The following is a 23,539-nucleotide window of genomic DNA, read 5'->3' as shown; positions in this document are numbered from 1 at the left end:
ACTAGCAGTACTTCGGCGCCCTCCAGCAAGATCTTCCTGATCCCCTGAGGTATCAGTGGGAGAGGTGGAAATGCGTATAACAGGCCAGGAGGCCAGCGGCATCGAAGAGCGTCTGTCCCTTCCACGCTGGAGCATTGGAATCTTGAAAAGAACCAGGGGAGGTATGTGTTCTCGGGACTGGCGAATAGGTCTACTGTCGGAAGTCCAAACATCTGGTCAGTTGGTGAAACAGAGACGGATGAAGCCGCCATTCTGAATTGCTGTGGTTGTTCGGCTGAGCCAGTCCACTGTCATGTTCTCCCCCGAAATGTGGTTCGCCCTTATGGACTAGAGGTGGGACTCTGCCCACCGCCCCAGGGCTTCTGCCTCGGACATCAGGGCCTTTGATCGAGTTCTGCCTGGTGATTGACATAGGCCTTGGTGGAATCGGAAGCAGGAACCACTGAAGTCCATGCATGCAGTCATGCACAGGGAACCACTGTGATGCACGAAATCAACTTCCCCAGCAGCTGGGCTAGCATGATGAGAGGCACTGACCTGGACCTCCGAATCTGGCGCATGAGTGACGTGATGCTGTCCGCTCGTTCTTGTGTGAGAAACATCTTGCAGATGCTGGATTCTGGAGGTTGGCGTCATGTGGCTTTTCTCCAGATTTACAGAAAAACTGTGTTGTTCAAGCGTGCAGATGGTGACGCTGAGATCCCGACACACCTGTTCCCTGGATGATGACATCAGCAAGAATGGCCAGAGCAAAGCCAAACTCCCTGTGGCCGCCTTCAATAGTCTTGCTGGGGAGGGGAGAACCTGCCTGGAGCCCCAGAACGAGATTCCAATGTTAAACGCCCTCCTAGCGGCAATCTGCTTTGGAAACCAGGCTGCGGCGTTTTAAACAGCTGGGAAATAAAGAGCATCACTTTTTTCCTTTCAAAATGGCAACTGCGTGCTTTGGAGCAACACCGGGGAGCTGTCGGCAATCCGGATAGCTCAGTAGAGCCTCCAGGGCTAGCAACAGTCCTCCGACAGCATCTGGGGGTTCCCTAACCTTCCTACCTGCTCTCTGAGCTCGCCGGCAGCCGCTGACGAGCCTCCCGGTGGTGCCTCGACTGCGGTGGTTGCGGAAGGCAGCCTCACTCTAAGCTGTCTGTTCCACACATCAGGAAGGCTGTTATGAGAAAGTTTTCACTTGCAGGGAAAAATAATAAAGCCCTAATGCTTCCTAAACTATCCACTGACAAGAAAAATAAAAAATTAGGCTACACTAGACTGTTTGGAGAGTCCAACTTGCTGTCCAAGAACTGGATCTCCCCAAATGCATCCTTCTAGGGCGACTGAGTTTTTAAAACTGGGCCTCTAAAGGGAGCAGGAGGCGTGGCTACACTAAAGATTTAAACTCAGTCCTTGGGCAGCAAGCTGAAGTTAACCCATGCTTGGACACTCCAAGCAGCGCCTAGGAGAAATGTTGGAACGCCCGCTTGGCTGCCTCAAAAGGCTATTCCTGGGTATGTTTGTGCATTTATGCAATGCTTCTTTTTACTGATCAATGCAGTGAAAATATCATGTAGAAAATGAACAACAGTCTTCAGTGATGCTATGCATGCCTGTCAGCATATAATCTGCTTTAATGTTTTAACGCTGGTACTTTCTTCACATTAACAAGTGTTCCTTCCCAAGACAGGGTTGAGATCAATATGTTACAAAGGTCATGTTTTATTCTACTGTGCTGTGTTTGAAAAATAGAACACTATTCAATAAAACCACTTTACTTTGACCTTTATTATTTAGCGTCTACAGGAAGTCACCGGAAAGGATTTATCTGAAGCTCTGGAGAGCAACAGTACTAATATGCTTCACCTAGGAATGTGCAAAACATATTGCTTGGATTCTAAACTTACCAGCAATCCATGTTTGGGGCGGGTGGGTCTCAGATCAGGAGCGATGTGAGAGCCGGGCCCCCAGGTGTGGTCGCAAGCAGAAGGGGCGGAAGGGAGGAGGAGGGGGAGGACATCATTCCTATACAGGGCTCTTTAATTCCAACAGTCGCAGGGAGGGGCAGATACGAGGACAATTTAAGAACTTACAGTCGGTTGGGAGACCGTGGTTGCTGGTTACACCCGGTCGCTTGTACCAACCCCCGCGTTCTAGGTGGTCAAGAGTCACAGACCCAGGGCCTAAGGCTGTTGTTATGCAATGCGAGGTCCGTTGTTAACAAGGCCCCCCTCATTCACGATCTAATTTTAGAGGGGGAGCCGGACCTCGCGGGAATAACGGAGACCTGGTTGGGCCACGAGGGAGGTCGTCCCCTAGTGGAAATGTGCCCACCAGGATACCGAGCATTTCACCAGCCCCGGGCCCAGGGAAGGGGCGGTGGGGTGGCAGCAATTATTCGGGAGGATCTAGAGCCGAGGGAGTCTACTGTGCCACAGACGTCCGGATGTGAAGCCCTTGTTGTGAAATGGGGGCCTGGGAGACAGTTGGGCCTGCTGATAGTATACCTGGCTCCTCGCTATACATCAGCGGCCCTGCCTGAACTCCTTGAGCTGATCGCATCGGTGGCGGTTGAGACCCCCAAACTTTTAGTGATGGGGGATTTTAACCTGCCGTCGGTGGGAGAAGCATCAGAGGGGGCTCGGGAGTTCATGGCCTCCATGACAGCCATGGACCTGACTCAAATGATTCAGGGCCCAACACACGAGGGAGGTCACACTCTGGACCTTGTTTTTGTCTCTGGCCAGTGGCTGAGTGATCTGGGAGGAGGTGACTTAACCATCACTCCCCTGTCATGGTCAGACCACTCACTCCTTCGTCTTGACTTCCCTGGTGCTACCTCCCGCCGCGGGGAGGCGGAACAAGAAAGTTCCAGATGGTTCCGCCCCAGGCGCCTGATGGAACCTGATAGGTTCCAGAGGGAGCTTGGGCCACCTCCTGTAACCTTGACCCGCCCCCGGGTAGGGGACCTGGTGGTTGCGTGGAATAATGCAACTACCGGGGCCTTGAACCGGATGGCGCCTTTGCGGCCTCTCCGGCGGCAACGATCCACCCTGGCCCCTTGGTTTACCGAGGAGCTGAGGGTGATGAAATGCCGCAAGAGACGTCTAGAGAGTCGTTGGAGATCCTCTCGCTCCGAATTTGATCGAACACAGGTACGAGCCCATTTAAGGACGTACCTTGTGGCATTGAGAATGGCCAAACGTCAATACTGTGCCACTCTCATTGCATCCGCGGAGAACCGCCCTGCCGCCCTGTTTCGGGTGTCCCGCTCCCTCTTGTTTCAGAGGCCGCGGGAGGCCCCTCTACAGGGCAGGGCAGAGGAATTTGGTAAATATCTGCAGGATAAAATCGCTCAAATCCGGAGAGACTGGGTTCCTGTCAGTGATCCAGTGGAGACGCCCATGGCGAGTCTTGAGGTTTCCATCTGGGAGGAGTTTGACTCGGTTGCCATCGAGGATTTGGACAGATTGCGTGGACGACTGCGACCCACCACATGTTTATTGGACCCGTGTCCCTCCTGGCTTGTACTGGCATCCTGGGAGGTTACACGAGACTGGCTCCTGGGCCTAGTGAATGCTTCGTTGGGAGAGGGGTCTCTCCCGGCCGCCTTGAAAGAGGCGGTGGTGAGACCCTTGCTCAAGAAGCCTTCCCTGGACCCTTTGGAGCTGGCTAATTATCGTCCTGTCTCCAACCTTCCCTTTTTGGCGAAGGTTGTAGAGAGTGTGGTGGCCTACCAGTTCCCACGACATCTGGAGGAAAATGATTATCTAGACCCGCGCCAGTCCGGCTTCCGCCCCGGTCACAGCACGGAGACGGCCTTGGTCGCGTTGGTGGATGATCTCTGGAGGGCCAGAGATAGAGGTTGTTCCTCTATCCTGGTCCTATTAGACCTCTCGGCGGCTTTTGATACCATCGACCATGGTATCCTGCTGCGCCGGCTGGAGGGGCTGGGGGTCCGGGGCACCGTTTTGCGGTGGTTCGGCTCCTACCTTTCTGACCGGACGCAGCGTGTGTTGACAGGAGAAGAGAGGTCGACCCTACGCCCCCTTACCTGTGGGGTGCCACAGGGGTCGGTCCTCTCGCCACTCCTGTTCAACACATATATGAAGCCGCTGGGTGAGATCATCCGTGGTTTCGGGGTGGGATACCATCTGTACGCTGATGATACTCAGCTGTACTTTTCCACCCCGAACCACCCCAACGAGGCCATCGAAGTGATGTCCCGGTGTGTGGAAGCCGTACGGATCTGGATGGATGACAACCGACTCAAGCTCAACCCTTCCAAGACGGAGTGGCTGTGGGTACCAGCCCCCCGGTTCAGCCAATTAATTCCATCATTGGCCATTGGGGGCATCCATCTTGCCCCCGTGGAGCGGGCGCGCAATTTGGGCGTCCTCCTAGATGCCCGGCTGTCCATGGATGACCATGTGACAGCCGTGGCAAGGGGGGCGTTCCACCAGGTTCGCCTGGTGCGCCAATTGCGCCCCCTACTGGACCGGGATGCCTTGCGCACAGTCACTCATGCGCTGGTGACGTCTCGCTTGGACTACTGTAACGCTCTCTACATGGGGCTTCCCTTGAAATGCACCCGGAGGCTGCAGTTGGTCCAGAACGCAGCCGCGCGGGTAATTATGGGGAGTACTAGGTACTCCCACGTGACACCGCTCCTGCGCGAGCTGCACTGGCTTCCTGTGGCCTATCGGGTGCGTTTCAAGGTTTTGATAACTATCTTTAAAGCGCTCCATGGCTTAGGACCTAGTTACTTGCGGGATCGTATTCTGCCCCATACATCCCTGCGACCAATTCGCTCGCACAGAGAGGGGCTCCTCCAGGTGCCGTCCGCTAGACAATGTCGTGGGGCGGCGCCTAGGAGTAGAGCCTTCTCTGTGGCGGGCCCAGCCCTGTGGAATGACCTCCCTCCGGATATTAGGAATACCTCTGACCTCCGCTCCTTCCGTATTAAGCTTAAGACCCACCTATTCCAAGCAGCTGGCCTGGCTCAACTTTGATTCAACCATATCGCTCCTGACGGGTTTTTAACTGGGTTTTTTAATTACATTTAATTTCTAGGGGTTTTAAATACAGTATTTTAATTGTTTTTATTAATCGATCTCCTCCTTATATATATGTATGTATGTTTTAGTGTACCTTGTTATATGTTTGTTTTGTTTGCATATTTATTTCGAATGTTTTGTTGTACGCCGCCCCGAGTCCTTCGGGAGAGGGCGCGGCTAAGAAATAAATATATTATTATTATTATTATGTTTAAGGGAGTCATTTAGTAATATTTTTAAAACTGATTCTTCTGAAAATGGAAACACTCTATAGCCTAGAATACTATAAACTATTTTCTTCTCCACAAAATCTATTTTGCGGGCCACTCACAAATGCTAGAACAATAATCAATAAGCAAGCAACTATGATTGATTTCAACCAAGGTGACATGCATGTACAGAACCTTATATAAATATTGATATGTCAACCTTGATTTGTCATATTAATTTCTGTCCTGACATGCAAACATTATACAACTACTAGAAAATGTACTCTACCTACCTTTGTACACAAAGCATTTATGTGAGGATTTACTGTTATTCACTTACATAAAGAAATGCCATATGAGAATGCAACATACCTTTGGAAGCTCTTCAATTTGATTAGCATCTAAATAGAGTTCTTCCAATGTCTTTTCAAAAGTAAAGATTTCCTTAGGAACCTGCTCCAGGCTGCAGTGCGAGTAATCAAGTGCAGTCACAGTTTCTTCTTCTCCACGCAAGCAACGGCATGGGACCAATCGCACGAACAAGTTCCGTTTTGTTGTCATTTTCAGGCACTATGGTGAGAAAACAAAGAAGTACTCTAAAAATAGTAACAAGCCCAGGAAGTTGAATAAATATTGCCACATATTTACAGATATGAGTTCTTTTTAAATGAAAGACACTAAGGACTTAGTTCAAAGCACATACAAAGTTTCTAATGTTATGTTCATGCATCTTCTTGAATAGAATTATCTCTAAACAGAAGTATTAGCCTCTTTATACTAATGAATCCACCCAAAAAAGATGTGAAAGCCAGCTATGTAACTATCTTTTTCAATTTGAACATAAAACTAAGAATTTATAGAAGATGAATTCATCAAATTTGCAGATGACACCAAGTTGGGGAAAATAGCCAACACTTTGGGAAGATGAACAGAAGATAATAGTTGTAGCTCATGGTTGAACTGCGGGGTCCTTAGTGCTTTCTGTCTTGGTTGGTTTGCTGCAAATGTTTCATTATGAAACTAGGTTACATCTTCAGTGCTAGTAAAAACTGGGGTTTGCTCTCATTTTACAGATTAGTGGTTTCTCGTTTAGTGTTGATGCAAGTGTCCTTGGTGGTTCCTTGATTGGTCTATTTATAAACCAACAATCAAGAAGCAAACAATACCCAAATCAAGTAACCATCAATTCAGACCAACAAGGTAACAATAAACAACAACCTCATAGAGAACCACCAAGACCATTCTCACCAAAGTCTGCAAGAAAACAAGCAAGCTCAGAGAACACCAAGAACCTCACTTTGGAAGACTGATTCTAGATTCAGAAGGATCTTGACAAACTTGAGCACTAGGCTCTAGCCAACAAGATGCAGTTCAAAGATGAGAAAAGTTAAGGTCCAGCAGTTAGGCAGTAACAACCAAATGCATAGGTAGAGAAAAGGAGTTACCCGCCTCAAGTGTAGTAACTGTGAGAGGGAACTTGATATTCTAGTGTACTATCATCTAAGTATGAACCAGCAGTGTTCTGCAGCAGTCAAAACAGCATGTGAAGCCCTAGGCTGCATCAACAGAGGGATGGTGTCAAGTACAGGGGTCCCCAACCCTTGTGGCCCACTGTGAAAGCCGTGCGCATGTGTGCATGCAAAAACATCTCCTTTTGCCGCCACCACTTCCTCCCGTCTGTGCCAGAAATGTTGGGGTCAAGATCATGAGAAGTGATAGTACCACTCCACACTACATTCGTGAGGCCACACTTGTAATGCTGCAACCAGTACTAGTCACCAACACACAAAACGTTACTGAGAGACTAAAAAGAGTGCAGAGAAAAGCAACAAAGATGACAAAGGTTATGGAGGATAACCCATAAGATAAATAGGTTAAGGGAACTAAGTATTTCTAATATAATGAAAAGAAGGGTATTGCGTGTGACATGATAACTGTCTTCGAGCATTTGAAGGCTATCACATAGAAGAGGGAGTCAGCTTGTTTTCCAGAGCATCTGAGGGCAGGATAAGAAGCAATAGGCAGAAACTTGTTGAAGTGAGATCCAATTGGAAACTAAGGAGAAATTTCCTGACAATAAGAAAATTGATCAATGGAACAACTTGCCTCTCAGAGTTCTAGGTGCTCCATTGCTGGAGGTCTTCAAAAATATTGGCCAGTCATTTATTCAGGATACAATAAGGTCTCCTGCATTGCATGGGGGGAGGGGAGATTTGAACTTGAAGACCTCCAAGATCCTTCCAGCCCTATGATAGTTATGGCTTCATTATTTTGTCATTTGGTTTTAAAATAGAATTTAGTGGCAATTTATTATAGCTTTCAGAGTCTCCACTTTAACAATTCTTGTATATATACCATCATAGTAGAAAATTATGTCATGCTAATATCTGTGGACATCTGATAACCAGTTAAGAGTGTAGGGAAGCAATGTAGAATAAACATTTTAATTTGGTCAAAACATCTCCTAGAAATGTCGGACAAGGAAATGTATCACATTATCTGAAAACTAAGCTCTAGCATTCATGGATTTGATTCCTTGCCTTCTCTCACTTCTCCCTTCCCCCCCTTCTTTGCTATGTATGTTTATTTATGATGCCAAGGATCTAATGGCTAGAGAAAACAGAGACGGTATAACTAAGGCTTTATCATTTTAGGAACAGAAATTGTTTAAAATTTCAAACTATGCACTTAAAATTGAATAGCTAAATCAAGTAAAATGTTCTTTCATTCCCTGATTATTCTCTAATATTTTATTAATATTCCTAACTGCTATATTTATTTCAATAAAAAAGCCCAGCTAAAATATTACTTGTTAAATAATTAAATGGGATGTCCATGCAGTCATGCTTACCACTGGATTGTGATTTTCTCCCTGTTGCTTCTTCCCTGAGCTTTCAAAACCAACATTCTGTGAAAAGGGAAACAATAACTTTGGTTAAAACTATAACTATATACAATATTCTACAACCTTCCATTTATTTTTTGCTAATACTTCCCCTTTTTAAAAATCTTAACCAAAATAAGCTATTGAACAAACACCAAAGTGCAGTAACAATTTTAAAAGATATTAGGATATGTACAATAGAAGAAAATATATATTAAAAAACCCAAAACAGTCATTTGCTACCAAGTGAGGGTGTTTCACAAAAAGGGAGCTATGGAACCAAAGTTCAATTCCTTTGCTCGGGAATATTGCATCTGTATTCCAAAAGTGGCTTCATATTCAGGTAGGTTTGTACTATGTAAGGCAACTCAATGAAATCTTTTATGTGAAACAGCCAGTGTTTCTTAGGGCAGACGTGTCAAGTTATGCCAATAAACAACAGTGCCCAGCTTCAAGGCTAAAAAGCAAAGATCAATAATGAGAAAACATGGAAGCCTAAGAGAAGGAAGAGACAGAATTGAACTATGATTAATATACAAATGCATCTTGGATGTCTGCTTGCCATTACCCGTTTCAGGGCTTCTTCCTAGTATGCAGTAGCTAGCCACTTTCTGTTATGGAGAGAACTTACATCTTACTCCACCTCTACTAAGCCAAATGCTAAATAAAAGCTTGTCAGTAAGTCTAACAACTTAGAATGTTACAGCCCACTACAAAGGCTTTGCACTGATTCCAAAAACAGACTAGAAACTAGTGGAACTAAGTTCTCTTCAAAAACATCCCATTGCAATTAGCAGTCCTGCTCCCCTATTTGGGGCCAACTCAAGGCAGCCCAAAATAGAATGTATTATGTTTATCTCCTATGCCATTGAATATGCAACCACAGGGAAGGATTATTCCCAGAATTTATGCTAATTGTCATCTATATGCTAATGACAGGGATTCCTCTCAATTCTATATTTTTCCATTGCTATAAGTTTAGGATTGAGAATTTCCAAGGTCTCTGAATAATTTCAGGAAGTTAAGGAATGTACTGTATTTTTCAGACTATAAGATGCTCCAAAGTATAAGCTTAGCTTTTGGGGAGGAAAAAAAATCTGCTTTTGCCTCCCAGCAATTTGCCTCCTTGCAGCAAACAACAGACAGCCTGGTCAGCTTCAGCACAACCTGATTTAGCATGAGCAGCTGATTGGCAGCTGGACCGGCCTCCCGAAATATTGCCTATCCACTATTCCAGGTTGTGGGGATCACTGTCGCCCATAGACGCTGCCACCTATCACCGCCTCCACATGCTCTATTTTCGGCCTCCACACATCCCATTTTCGGCTGGTCCCAGGTGGCATGGATCACCGCCGCCTATCCCCACTACCTGAAACAGGCAGAAAATGGAATGCACGGAGGCCGAAAATAGGGTGCACGGAGGTGGCGATAAGTGGCAGCGGCGATGAGCAGCCACGGCGGCGATGGAGAGCAGCGATCCCCGCAGCCTGGAACAGCTGATAGGTGGTATTCCGGGAGGCCAATCCAATTTCCAATCAGCTGTTCATGCTAAATCAGGCTGTGCTGAAGCTGACCAGGTTGTTTGCTGCAAGGAGACAAATTGCTGGGAGGCAGAGGCTAAAGGGTGGGGGCCAGCGGGTGGGCAGGGCTTCGGCAACATTCGCTCTATAAGACATTTCCACCCACTTGGGAGTGCATCTTATAGTCCGAAAAATACAGTATATGCAGTAACAAATGCAAACAAAACCATGTTCCAAGAGATAGCCATGCTTTCAGGATTTGCATCATGATAACTACCTGATGCAGCCCTCTGGTCATCATCAAGTCTAAAGGCTACTAACTATGGCAGCAATAAAACTGCCATTAAAAACAATTGTTCAATTAATACAGAAAGCAATAATGTGGGTAGTTACATGTGCTTGTAAAACAACATGCATCATATCTTTGCTCCACAAGCTGCACTGGTTGCCAGTTTGCTTCCATGTCCATTTAAGGTGTGGGTTTAACCTTTTCAGCCCATCATGGTATAGGATCAGATTATCTGAGGGGGCCACCTTTACCCAATTACATCTGCAGTCCCATTCGATCTGGCTTTGAGTCCCATCTGCTAGGGACTTATAGTTGGCAGGTCCCAGAAGGTGGACTTTTTCTGCCGTGTGTTACCCACCTCCTGAAACACTTTCCTTCACAAAGTAAGGTTAAGTCTCATCCCTGTTAACGTTCTGTAAATCCGTTAAACTCTGGTTATGTCATTTGGCTTGGGATCCCAGAAGAGGAGTGATATTCGAAGATAGCTCCATCATTGTACTTAATTTATTCTCTCCTGTACCTAGCGCAGTGGTGGGTTCTGGATCCCGGTGCCAACTGGTACAGTGCAATGGGGCCAGGCGCCCACCACATGCATGCGTGCAGCACCCGCACAGTGTGCGCATGTGTACTTACCGCCCACGACACTCCATGATGCTCCAGCTGCTTGGCGGAGCATCGGGCAGGCTCTGTACGCTCCATGTGCGTAAGCCCCAATCGGCTCAAATACAGGTAAGGAGAGCGGGCAGGCACGCCCTCCGGAAGCACCGGTACGCCCGTACTAGGGCGTACCAATTGTTTCCCATCACTGACCTAATGGTTTGTATTTTAATAAAGACTCTTTCATTTTATTAATAATTGTTTATGTGTTTGTTTTATTTAATTGCCAAACACCACTCAGTCACTTCTTATGAGATGGGTGGCCATATAAATTTCATACATACATAAAAATGCAAGAGAAGCTTTCAGTTCCTTTCATTGGTGGGATCTATACAAACAGCCTGAAAGTTATTCCTGGAGTCCAAACTTTTTGGAAATAGTTTTGTAACATTTCCCAAATCGGGAAACATCAATAATTTTTGTTGGAGAACCTCTGAAATATCCTTTCAGCTATGATACACTTCCACATACCGTGTTTTTAAGATGAGACTTAGATGAATAGCCAAAATTCTATTCTTTTTTATAAGGCAGGACCTTCTCTACATTATCATACCAGTGACTGAACACATGACTTTAATTTCCCCTTCAAGTCAACTGATAAGCCTAGTTGCTTAAATTCATTTGCCGCACAAAAATATTTAGCTTAGGATCGTTTTCTCAATAAATGAACAATTACAATGTTTTTGACCCATTTGTTAAATCGGGACTGGTTTTAGGGTAATGTTTAAGCAGAAATGTTGAAATTTCACAAACTTTTAAGCAGTACTGTAAATAACTGGCTTGACATGGAATAGATTTTTATAGTCTATTATAAACATTCACCACCACCAAAACCCAGAAAGTTTCCAAAAATTGCTGGTAGCATCATTTTTAAATTTTCAAAATAAAATGTTAGAGATTTAGAATCATATAAAAATGTAGTTCTGAGAACACTGCAGCTTGTTTTACAGTGCCCGAAAAGTAAATGTTATTGACTACTTATACTATAATAAGACACATGTAAGGTTGCACACCAAATTCCTAGATTCAAAGCTAGTTGGCAACAGATAAGGGTTTTTGTTTTTCCTTTGCAACCAACTGCAGAACAGTTATTTAGGGATCTTCCTTCAAAATACATCCGGAGGCCCTTCATATCCTTCTGCATTATTATTTTTAAAATGCTTCCAAAGTCACTGCTTACTCATTGCATTCAAAGTTTAATTTCCCGAGTATCCCATAATTACTTCCCTTCTGCTTTTTTTAAAAAAAAGTTGGACTCCATTTGTTTTATAATTAGCATCATTTTAACCAAACTTTACACTTGAATATAAATTCACCAATGGAACCTCCTTCCACTCAAGATGATCCCCATGAGATATAAAACCATTTTTTAATGTATTATCTATTGTGTCTTGAGATCTGTAATTAGAATAGTTGCTCTGCCTCTAATTAAAAGTTTGGAGGGGGGAGGGAAATCACCACTTGGCCCAGGCAGACAGGAGTGTATTGTGGTATCTGGCAGCTTTTCTCACAAGCCAGGCCTTTAACTTCATGTTCCTGACAAAGGCAACTAGCTGGTAATTGTATCTTCCTGAAAATGGAACTTAAATATTCTGCTTCACTGGGTTGCTTGGAAGCCTTTGGGCAGAGAGCATCCCACTTTTATTTATTTATTTTATTGCATAGATGGATTCCATTGCACTTTTACAGCGAAAGGCACCTAGCTCTTGTCAAACCTTTTGCCTATGAAATGAATAGCATTTTCCTTTCATGTCAATAAAGATACTCTTTCTAAGCACTTTGATTCTAAATTTAATTTATTGTTCCATTTAATACACTATGTACTAAATGTCATTCAATTATTGTTGAATTAAATTATTCCAAGGGTGTCAAACTCGATTTCATTGAGGGCCGCATCAGGGTTGCGTTTGACCTCGGGGGGGGGGGCGAGTGGGCACGGCTGGGATGGCAATGGCTGGGATGGGTGTGGCCAGCTCAAGATCATGCAGCCCTCTGCCAGCGAAAATGGAGTTTTTGTTGGCAGAGGCACCGCGGGTTGGTCCTTCGCTGTTTCCTGGGCAGCCCACGGCCAGATCTAATCACCCTGCGGGCCAGATTCGACCCGCGGGCCTTAATTTGACATCCCTGAATTATTCCATCAAATCAAATCAGTTTATTGCAGCCATGAGGCCAATATGTAGGTAGTCCTCAACCTATGACTGGTGGTTGAACAACCTTTCAATTATGTTGTACTTTTAAAAAGCTCCTTCCTCAGAGTGATGGGAGGCGTGCGCGCGCACACACACACACAGGGTCATGTGATTCTGTTTCAGGTATTTGCACGCGTTTGCAACCAATTGCAATGTCCATTTGTCAGTTTCCAATATTTTCTGTCAGTTTCTGCCAAAAAATGCCCAGAGAAATGGATTCACTTAATGACTAGTTTCTCGCTTTATGACAGTCATAAAATAAGTCCAATCACATGTTGCCTTGACTTACAAATGCAATGACTTACAGCCAAAATTCCAGACTCCATTATGGTCATAAGTTGAGCGCTACTTATACAAATTAAAATGATTTTATTTCTCTCACACTTTTAATGTGTAGTAGCACGTGTCAGGCTCTTTTAGGCAGTCTGAAATCAAAAGCCACATAAATTTCTGGAAAGATTTTTATTGCCAGTAAGTTAATGTAGCAGAACCTTGGAAGCCTGTTAAAATTCTCCCACTCAACTCTGATCTAATGTAATGGAGGTAGAGTCGTTCTGAATCCCTTTTCTTATGCTTCTCCCTACCCTGGGCTGAAGTACAGATAATTCTTGCTTTGCAACCACTCATTTAGTGACCATTCAACATTACAGCATTGCTGAACGAAGAGATGACCATTCCTTGAAGTTGCAGCTGTCACAGCATTCCCCTTGGTCACATGATCCCCATTTGGTCACCCAATTTGGCTATTTATGACAATCACTGCCAGATTCCAACCAGCAGAGCCATTGGGAAAGCTGGCAGAAGTCGGTCGCAGTCATGTGACATCACACTTAATAACCACATGTGATTTGTTTAACAATCTCAACCAGAACTGCTGTCGCAAATCTCATCATTTTTCCTTTTATGGCCATATCATTTAGCAACAGTTACCAATTCCAACTGCAGTCATTAACTGAGTATCTCTTTTGCAATGGTCCCTCTATTTTCCCAGAGTCTGTTACACATTACATCATAATACAAATATTCTTTCCAGCATAAACTCAGGTTAAAATAACTGAACAGCTTACCCATTGTATTGCATTGCTGAAAATTTTTGGAGAAATCACCCACAAAGTAAAATCCCATCAGAAAACACATACAGCACAATTTTGCAGTTAAAAGAGAAAAGAGGGAACAAATATTGCAATATTGTACAGTTATATACTTTCTTACATTTATAAATGATCATATTCAGGAACTACACAATTACTGAGGCTAACAGATTTCACAATGATGGGTACAGTAGTTAATTGCAGACAAATGGAAACCATACATGCACAAATGTTATGGTGTAGAATAGAGAGGAAAAGACTTAAGATTCACACTGATGAAGCTCTGAAAAATTGTTCAGAACTTCATCAGAGTTTGAATCTTAAGTCTTTTCCTCACATCTTTTCCAGTCAACAGACTCTTGGCCATTCTTTTACCAGGATTGAGATTGTAACGCATCTGGTCTATACTTACACAGTGATTCTACTAGTGCTGTTTACAAGTTCCATTCCTCACATGAAATGTCAATGGATAACATTGATGGCTTTTTATTGTACCCTCTCAATGACAAACATGATAAATGACAGGCAGTATGGTGTAAATAAAAGTTGATACGCAGAAGCAGTGGGAGATTTATTACCTTCTTCAGAAATTGTAAATTTCTGAGGGCATCAAGTTGATCATTGCATTACAAAAAATGCTGAACTAAGTAGATCTTTAGAGAGCAAAGTGCAGTGGTTAAAGCAGACGGGAATGAATCAGGTAAGTTTATAAGAAGTCCAAGAACTTCTGAATAGGATTATGTTGTTGTTGTTGTTGTTGTTGAAGACAGAAGCCACCAATTCCACCATGACTGAAAAACAAGTGAAGTACATATACACAATCTGTGTATGTACACCAAAACAAAATCTGAAATATCTTTGGTTTTTCTTTCTGTGCTTTTTAACAGCACAGAAAGTCAGGTCTTATTACAACATAAACTATACTACTATTCCAGTGTATAGCAATGTTCTGAATTCTACATACAACAGAACAACCAAGCTGAGGAAGAAATAGAAGAAAAATAATAGCTGAAAATGTTGCTAATTAAATGATTTATAATATTTGGGTTCTCATGAAATAAATAAAAAAATAAGGATCATATAAATCCACAAAGAGTATGCTTTCTGGGTGTAAGTAACAAAACTATTTTTCTCCTCAAATTAAATTGTATTCAATGCTAAGGCTGAAACAATTGGATTAACTATATTCAGAATAAATATATTTTTCATTAATTTTATAACAGACATATATTGTTTAATGCCCTTATTTTTTCTCACTTGTAAGGTGAATTTTCAAACCTTCAGCTCCCTATTAGAATGATTTTTTCCAAATTCTAAAAACAATACATTCAAACCATAATTACCTGCTATTTGAGGAAGATCTTTATATCGGTAATCTCAAGAAATGACAAGCCACTTAACAATCAAAGTTAAGACTGATACCCCAAAACCATATGTGACCATGTTTCAAAGTTATGACAGCTGCAGTGTCCCTGTGGTCCTTTGTCCGTATAAGAGACCACGGAGGTGCTGCACCATCCTGCCTTGATGGGACCTGCAGTGCTCAGGCCTGCTCCCAATGCCTCCTAGAAGCAGCCACCGTTTTCAGTGCCCCTACAATTCCTTACAGAAATGGTGGCTGCTTTTTAAGCTTTCTGTGACAATCAGATGGCCACTGAGTGATTGCAAAGCTCTCCTGCCTCCTGCCTGGTTTTGGGAAGCCAGCCCTGAGCAGTCAGATGGACAGCTATGATGGCCTGCATGAAGGGTGGGGAGACCTTGAGAGATCGTAAACAGGTCGCTTTGCGCCTGCACTAGGCCTGCCCCGATTTCCCCAATCCCTGACCCCCATTTAACAACTTGTGCATTTGTTTAATGAATGCACAGTGGAGAAGAGTTCATTTAACCTTGTCCCGACTTCCAACCCTAATCAGCAGGCTCCATTACGGTTGTAACTTGAAGACTACTGTAAAAGATTCAAAGTGTATCACTACAGCATTCATCTAGTGGGCCCTCTATTCACTGTGCAGAAGAGAATGAAAGATTACATTTTGTAGGGATTCATTAACACCCCCAGTATCAGGCCAGATTTTTTAAATATTTAAAGAAGCACGCTGAAAACAATATTAGAGGATTTGAGCTCGGTGGCGCAGTGGTTAGAATGCAGTACTGCAGGCTACTTCTGCTGACTGCAATTTGTCAGTTCAAATCTCTATTTTCAATGTATTATAACTAAACAGATATCTGTGAGTGCTATATATATTCCATCCAGGATATTTAAGTTACTGGCAATGAGAAAACTTTTAAGCTTTTCTTACCGTATTTTTCAGAGTATAAACACACCTTTTCCCCTCAAAAAAGAGGCTGAAAATCTGGGTGCATCTTATACACTGAATACAGCATTTTTCTTCCTCCCAAAACCCCACCCCCTTCACCAAAATGGCCATGCAGTGCCTTTAGGAGGCTTTCAGAGTGCTCCTAGGGTCTGGGGAGGGGAGAAATGAGCAAAAAATGGGCGGATTTTTGCTCAATTTTGCTCCACACGCAGCCCCCAGGAGCACTCTATAAGCCTCCTAAAGGCTATGCATGCCTTTTTTTTGAGAAAAAAGGACTCATTTTCACAAAAAATGGGGACATTTTGGGGAGGTCTGCAGAGTGCAAAAACTTTTTTTTAATTTGCCTCGTCAAAATATCGGTGCGTCTTATACTCGAAAAATATGGTAAATAAAATCTGCCAGATATGCCAGAAATAATTCCTAGGTGAAATCAGTTTTCCCTCTGTTACCATCCTAAAGAATACCAACCCATCATGCAACACACACACCCAAAAAAATTTAAACCCTGCTTATCCTTTTCATTAAGAAAATATAACACCAAGAACTGTTAACTCTATGCCTTGCTTTTTAAAATGTTCAATATCACAAAACAGGATGTGGTTCCTTGACTGAAAAGACTATTACTGACAAAAAAAATTGTTTTTTTTCTTTTTTCTTTTCTTTTGCTTACTTTATATTACTGAAAACAATTTGACTGAATTCCAAGTTTAAAGCAGGATGAAATGACCTTAAATTTGTTTTATATTTATAGCCATTCTTCCACACGTGATTTATACCATTCAGGTTAATTTCAATGAAAGATGCCATTTGCCCAAAGCCATCCTATAAGCTGTGGCAGCCAAGTAAAAATTTAAACCTGACTAAGGTGCTGCAAATATATTGAAAATATAAGCATGGTTATAGTTAAAAGCTCCTACTCTAATATCTTGCCTCCCAAACGTCTTTCAACCATGTGGTTTTGGACCTTATGTTCTTCCGTTTGTAGATTCTTGACCTAGTCCACTGACCTACTCAGATGGTTGAGAAAATAAGAAAAATTGAGTTTCCTCATCAGGGAGAAATGACATACCAATTTTATGAAATTAAAAATGTATTTTCAAATAACGATGTGCATAAAGTTAAAACAGTCGATGTAAAATCATCCAACACCATGGACTGAGAGATCATCAATATGCTGAGGGTACTCAGCTTTACATCTCCATTCCTGGTGATCCATGCAATCATGTGGCAGTCCTTTCTCAATGCCTGGAAACTGCTCGGGTCTGGATGGGCGACAACAGGTTTCATTTGAACCCAGGCAAGATGGTGGGTGCAAGTGACCTCAGAATCCGGTTGTTTATCATTGTTCTGGATGGAGTTCTACTATCTCAGACAGACCTGTTGTGCACCATGGGGATCCTCCTGTACTTGCAACCTCTGCTCAAAGAGCAAGTGGTACTCATGGCTAGGAGGGCCTTTGCACCTTCACCTTTATCATGAAGCCTTGCTCATGGTCACTCATACCCTAGTCTTCTCTTGGCTAGATTTCTGCAATACATTCTACCCTTGACAGTCAGAAGCTAAGGGCTGGTACATAATGCAGTGGTGCATTAGTTCTGGGAGCCCTAGGATTGCACATATAACACCGTTATTGCACAAGCTGCACTGGTTACCAGTTTGCTTCCAGATCAAATTCAAGGTGTTGGTTGTTACTTTTAAAGCCCTTTATGGCATGGGTCAAAGGTATCTGCCCAACTTATCCCAATGGAAAAGGCCTGCTATATCTTCCATCTGCTAAGGAATTCCAGCAGGCAGGGTCAAGGAGAAGAGCCTTTTCTGCTGTGGCCCCACCCCTAGGAAACACTCCACAATCAGAGGTGAGAACTGTCCCCAAGCTTTTGATCTTCTGGAATGCTATTAAAACTGGCCTTTGCCATTTGGCTTGGGGCTGGGGCACAGGGACGCTTACTACTGCAGGTGGTTGATGGGATCAGAAGACCTGTTTCCCATGCTGTCTTGGATAACAAAACCATGGAACCTACTTTCACATTGTGTTTTAGAATTCAGCTAGAAATTTACTTCAGCAAATACACTCATTAATTTTCAAAGCATTTAAACTGCACATTGCTAGATCCATGGAACCAGAGATTAACATTTGTAGAATTTTTCAAAATTTATGTTGCAATTTTGATGTATTGCTATAAAAATCTGAATGAATTAACTTCAGTTCCATGTTTTACAAATCTGAATTTAGCTCAAATCTAGGTATAGTTATTTAGAATAAAATTTCTCTAACTTCAATATAATTATTTAAATAATGAAGAATCAATTGTCAGTGAATTCAATTTTATAACATGTTATCAACCTGCATTTAATGTGTTAATGCATAATCAGTCATTAAAGAATCACTGAAACATCTAATTTTGTTTAATGTGTAAATGCTAACTATCACAGCTCTTAAACGTTCACAACAATTAACACTTTAAAATAGGATGAGTAGACAGTACAACTGTCGGTGTCCAAGGGCAATACACTTCCAAAATGTTAATAGCCAAGAATAAAAACAGATCTATAATTCCATTACTAAAGGAAAGTAATTTTTTTCCTTAAGTGAAAAATAATAATAATAATAATAATAATAATAATAATAATAATAATAATAATAATAATAATAATAATAATAATAATAATAATAATAATAAATTTGGATTTATTAGCCGCTCCCTTTCCGGGCAGGACTCGGGGCGGCGTACACTAAGACATATGTAAACATACATATATACAAAAACATACATGCACGGAGGAGGTAATAGATTAAAACATTTAGACAAATTAAAACCATTAACATGCCCCGTTTAATAAAAACCCAATATACAATAAAAATTTAAAATTTAAAAAAAGACAGTCAGGAGGAATATGAAAAAAATTACGGTTGAGCCAGGCCGGATAATTGAAAGAGGTGGGTCTTCAACTGTACACGGAAGGAGCGGAGATCGGAAATAATCCTGATGTCACGGGGGAGGTCATTCCACAGGGCTGGGCCCATCACAGAGAAGGCTCTGCTCCTGGATGTCGCCCCCCGACACTGTTTGGCGGACGGCACCCGGAGAAGTCCCTCTCTGTGTGAGCGAATTGGTCGTAGGGATGTGTGGGGCAGGATGCGATCCTGCATGTTCCACACCCGGATGTTAGCTGAAGGGATCATTGTATAATTTCTATAATATGGTACTGTGTTTCCCCCAAAATAAGACATGGTCTTATTTTCTTTTGACTCCCGAAATAAGCACTTGGCCTTATTTTTGGGGAGGTCTTATTATTTTTGAGGTGCAGGAGGCAGCAAGCATGATCACCTCATGGCTGCTACTGTGTTACAATATTTTTGGGGAGGGCTTATTTTAGCACATGCGCTCAAATGCCCAATTGGGTGTATTATCCGGGGAGGTCTTATTGTCAGGCAAACAGGGTAAGCCTAACAAAATCACAACAGAATTTTTGTCTTATATTTGTTTCCTGCTCAAAATTGGAAGAAAATTGCATTGCCACCAACTTTCATTATGCACAAGCCACGCCCACCCCGACTCTGCAAAAGAAAAAGTCGTGATACGTCACATGACACAATTGAGTGTGATACCCGTGCCTTACAACCTGTAAAAATGAACACTTATGACTGCATAAGTATTGTAGCCTAGTGAGTCATGTAATGTCTTTAATCAGATGGGAATCTTATCCAAATGTAAGTTATTGTAATATTCTGATGTAAATATAAAAGCAGAGAACGATATAAATGTGCACATCTATTGAGACAGCCATTTACCATTGCTTCAATAACTAAAAACCTGAAGTGACTCAATTGCATAATTAAAACTGTGTTATAGCACAAAGGAATTGCCAATACACTTAACAGTTTAGAAAAATAGCAAATATAGGTAATCCTTACAACCAGAGCTGGGGGGCAGAATATAAGCCAAGCAGAGCTGTTAAGTGAGACATCCATGTGACTGCAGTTATTCGCTCAACAATTGCAATCTTGGCTCTCCCAACTGTGGTCATTACACAACCCCACAGTCATTAAGCCAATGGAGTGAAAGAGCTGTCTGCCGAAGGAAAGCAGGCAGTTTTCCCTCTGCGTGAGAATGAGAGCTCCTGTGGTGGGCTACAGAAAACAGCTCAGATTTTGGGCATCCAAGCTTCATTTCTGCAGTCTGCTACAGGAGCTCCTTTCACTTCCATGCATGAAGGGCCTGCAGAAACAGGGCTCAGAATATTGAGATCTGACTTCTGTTTCTGCAGGCTTTTAAAGGAGGTTTCTTTCCCCTCCGGGTGTGGAAAGGAATGCTACAGTGGGCCGAAGAAACAAAGCCAAGATTGATAAGATCTGAGTTTCATTTTTGCAGCCTGCCAAAGGATTTTCATTCTGCCCCCTCCCCCATGTGTGGACAGGAGGGAAATCCCTCAGCAAGCAACAACAGCTTTCAAATTTCCCAGCCAGTGTCCCCACTGACTTTCTGGGAAAGCTGGCAAAAAGTTTTTTGCAAATTGTGGACATTTGGCACTGTGGTAGTAAGTGAAAACAGATTGTCAAGCACCCAGATCACAATAACATGTGGAGGGAGAGCAACATTTTACAAAGGCAGGCATTTTTGACCCATCAGGACCACTGTTGATATTGGGGGAGGGGAAAATGTGATTTTGCATCTAATATAAATCTTCTCTACTATATAACTCAAATACTGGATACCTTCCACTTGAATAAAACAACTGTTACTTTTCCCATTCCCATATGCTTATTGATTCTTTGTAGGGCCGCAGACTACTTACTAATTCAATTTATGCTTTTATCTTTGTTTACATTTAAATTGTCATTTGAAAACAAAGCTCTTATTAAAAGCTAAACTCTTTTATATGACAATATAAAGCTGTAGAGAAGAGTTCTACTGTTGATGAATATTTCAAGAGTCTGCTGATCAAATATTTCTCACAGTAACTGTACCATAAGTATTATTAATAGTTTTTAAACAGTCTTTAATTGAATTTCCATAGTTATACATAAACACACCAAAGTTTTTTGATTTAAAAAAATATGAATGCATTTATATGCAAACTAATACAATTATGATGGAAATAGATGCTCAGAGAAATGTTTTTCCTCCAATTCCAATATTTTCCAACTTGAAAATAAATTCATATACTGTGTCTCATCTACTGTACTAAATAAGAATATGAATCCTCCCCAGTGGGGTGCTTTACAGAGTTTATTTTTTCAACATTGCCCTAACAAATTTAAGGTATCTGTGAACTCTATAAGAGAAACATATTTTGGTTGTTGCATAACACATAACTGTATGGTAGAGCTTTGCTTCATTTTAAAGAAACTCTTTTGGGGGAGGAGTTGTTTGTTCGTTGTTGCTGTTGTCTAGCTTCACGTGGCTACAGTATGTTATAAATGTCAGCATTGAAGCTTAATTCTTCCATGCATCATTCAGAAAGGACATACCGTATTTTTCGGAGTATAAGACGCACCTTTTTCCCTCAAAAAAGAGGCTAAAAATCTGGGTGCATCTTATATACTGAATTTTTGGCCTCCTGAAACCCCATCCCCTTCACCAAAATGGCCGTGCATAGCCTTTAGGAGGCTTCCAGAGTGCTCCTGGGGGGCTGGGGAGGGCAGAAATGAGGGGAAAATGGGCCACCCTAGAAGCCTCCTAAAGGCTATTCATGCCCTTTTGGGGGGGAAAAAGTGGGCCCATTTTCATGAGGTCTGCAGAGTGCAAAACCTTTTTTTTTTAAATTTGCCTCTTCAAAATCTTGGTGCGTCTTATACTCCGGTACATCTTATACTCGAAAAATACGGTAACTATTCAGCAGGAAACACATAGCTGGTACCAAAGTAGACAATAAATGGACTATTTTTTTAGCTTTCCCAAAAACCAAATGCACATAGAATATAGAGGAGGATTGGAAAAAAAACTGTAATACAAAGTAAAGTAAAATATGTGTTTAGACCCACTGATCCGCGTGGGGTTTCCAGACCTTCCTCCTACAACTCTGCTATACCTGTTTGCATACTCTAGAGAGGTAATCACCAGCTACTTTACACTTACTACTAATTTACCAGCAAGTAGCTAAATGGCACCATCATTCTACATTCTTCTGGCATGGCTTCCCTTTCAGAGTATGTTCCAATGCTTCACTCCAAATTTTAATCTTTATTACACACAGCAAAGAACAAGAGAATTTAAGGGCTGGAAAGGAAATGGAAGAAGATTGAAATTCATTCTGGACAACTGTAATATTTATGACAGCCCAACAATATAAATATGGCTATATGGAGAAAATGTGGGAACTGGTATTAAATTTACACTAAGAGAGAACCTTCACAAAAAGAATGTACAAAGTTCATGCCTACATGTTCAAAGAAAATTTTGATCGTGAACAGTGAACTCGTGAAAAATTAAAAAAATGTTTGGGTGCAAATTCATAAAATTATGTCAGAGATGTTGTCAATAACAAAGCCATATTTATTCCTATTGGATTTTATGAGTAAGGAATTAGAAAAGAAATATTGTAAATGGTAACTGCAGTGAGATTATTATATATAAAAATTTGGAATACTTATAGTAGAAGATTAGATTTTAAAATGAACTGAACTTAAAGAAATGGCAAAATTAACCAGAGAATAAACAACAAAGAATGTTTTTGAAAAATTGGAAACCTTATGTGGACTTTTTGTTGAAAGGAGAAAAGATCAAATTGATTATTTTGGGATTTGGCGCTAAAAAAATAATGAAATTGATAGAGAAAAGGTTAAGATGACAATTACTCAATAGAGAAAAGATATAATTGTGTATTTTTTCCTTTTAATTCTTTTCTGTATTCTTTTTTACTTTTTTTACTGTATTAAAAATTATAATCAAAATATATTTTTTAAAATTGTAATATTTATTATAGTCCAAAGACTATATGTTTTTCTATTAAATATCACAAAATCTTATATTCCTGAAAAGTACACCAGATTGTTGGAGGCAATATGCTGGCTCTGTAAACAGCTTAGAGAGGACTGTAAAGCACTGTGAAACAGTATATAAGTCTAAATGCTATTGCTATTATATTGCTTAGCTTTGTTAATTATTAGATCATCACCTATTTTAATAATGGTTTTGATCACTTTTACATACAGCACTAACCTTACGTTACTTTGAAATTTTTACTCAGTTTTACATAGTTTATAAGTGTCTTTTGTATGTTTACTTTTTTCTGCTTTTTCTGGATTGTGCTTCTATATATCTATTAAAAATTTTAAAAGAAAAAAGAAAATATAATTTCCATACATTTATATTACACAAATTGAAAAATTGATTTAAAAA

General features: G+C 41.7%; 1 protein-coding gene across 4 annotated transcripts in view; it reads right to left on the bottom strand.

Moving 5' to 3' along the window:
- Positions 1-23,539, bottom strand: part of ERBIN (erbb2 interacting protein) — a 92,168-nt gene that overhangs the window by 53,523 nt on the left and 15,106 nt on the right. For all 4 annotated transcript variants that reach the window (XM_081942602.1, XM_081942605.1, XM_081942603.1 and 1 more), the window contains exons 2-3: positions 8,103-8,159; positions 5,624-5,821 (exon numbers count right to left, since the gene is read on the bottom strand). In XM_081942602.1, coding sequence (XP_081798728.1) covers positions 5,624-5,812 — 189 coding nt within the window. In that variant the 5' untranslated portion in view covers positions 5,813-5,821; positions 8,103-8,159. The remainder of the gene's footprint in view (positions 1-5,623; positions 5,822-8,102; positions 8,160-23,539) is intronic.

This window comes from Natrix helvetica (assembly GCF_964273705.1).
Source record: "Natrix helvetica genome assembly, chromosome: 2".
Taxonomy (NCBI): domain Eukaryota; kingdom Metazoa; phylum Chordata; class Lepidosauria; order Squamata; family Natricidae; genus Natrix; species Natrix helvetica.
Note: the sequence above shows the minus strand (reverse complement) of the source record. Positions and strands in the feature narration are given on the sequence as shown.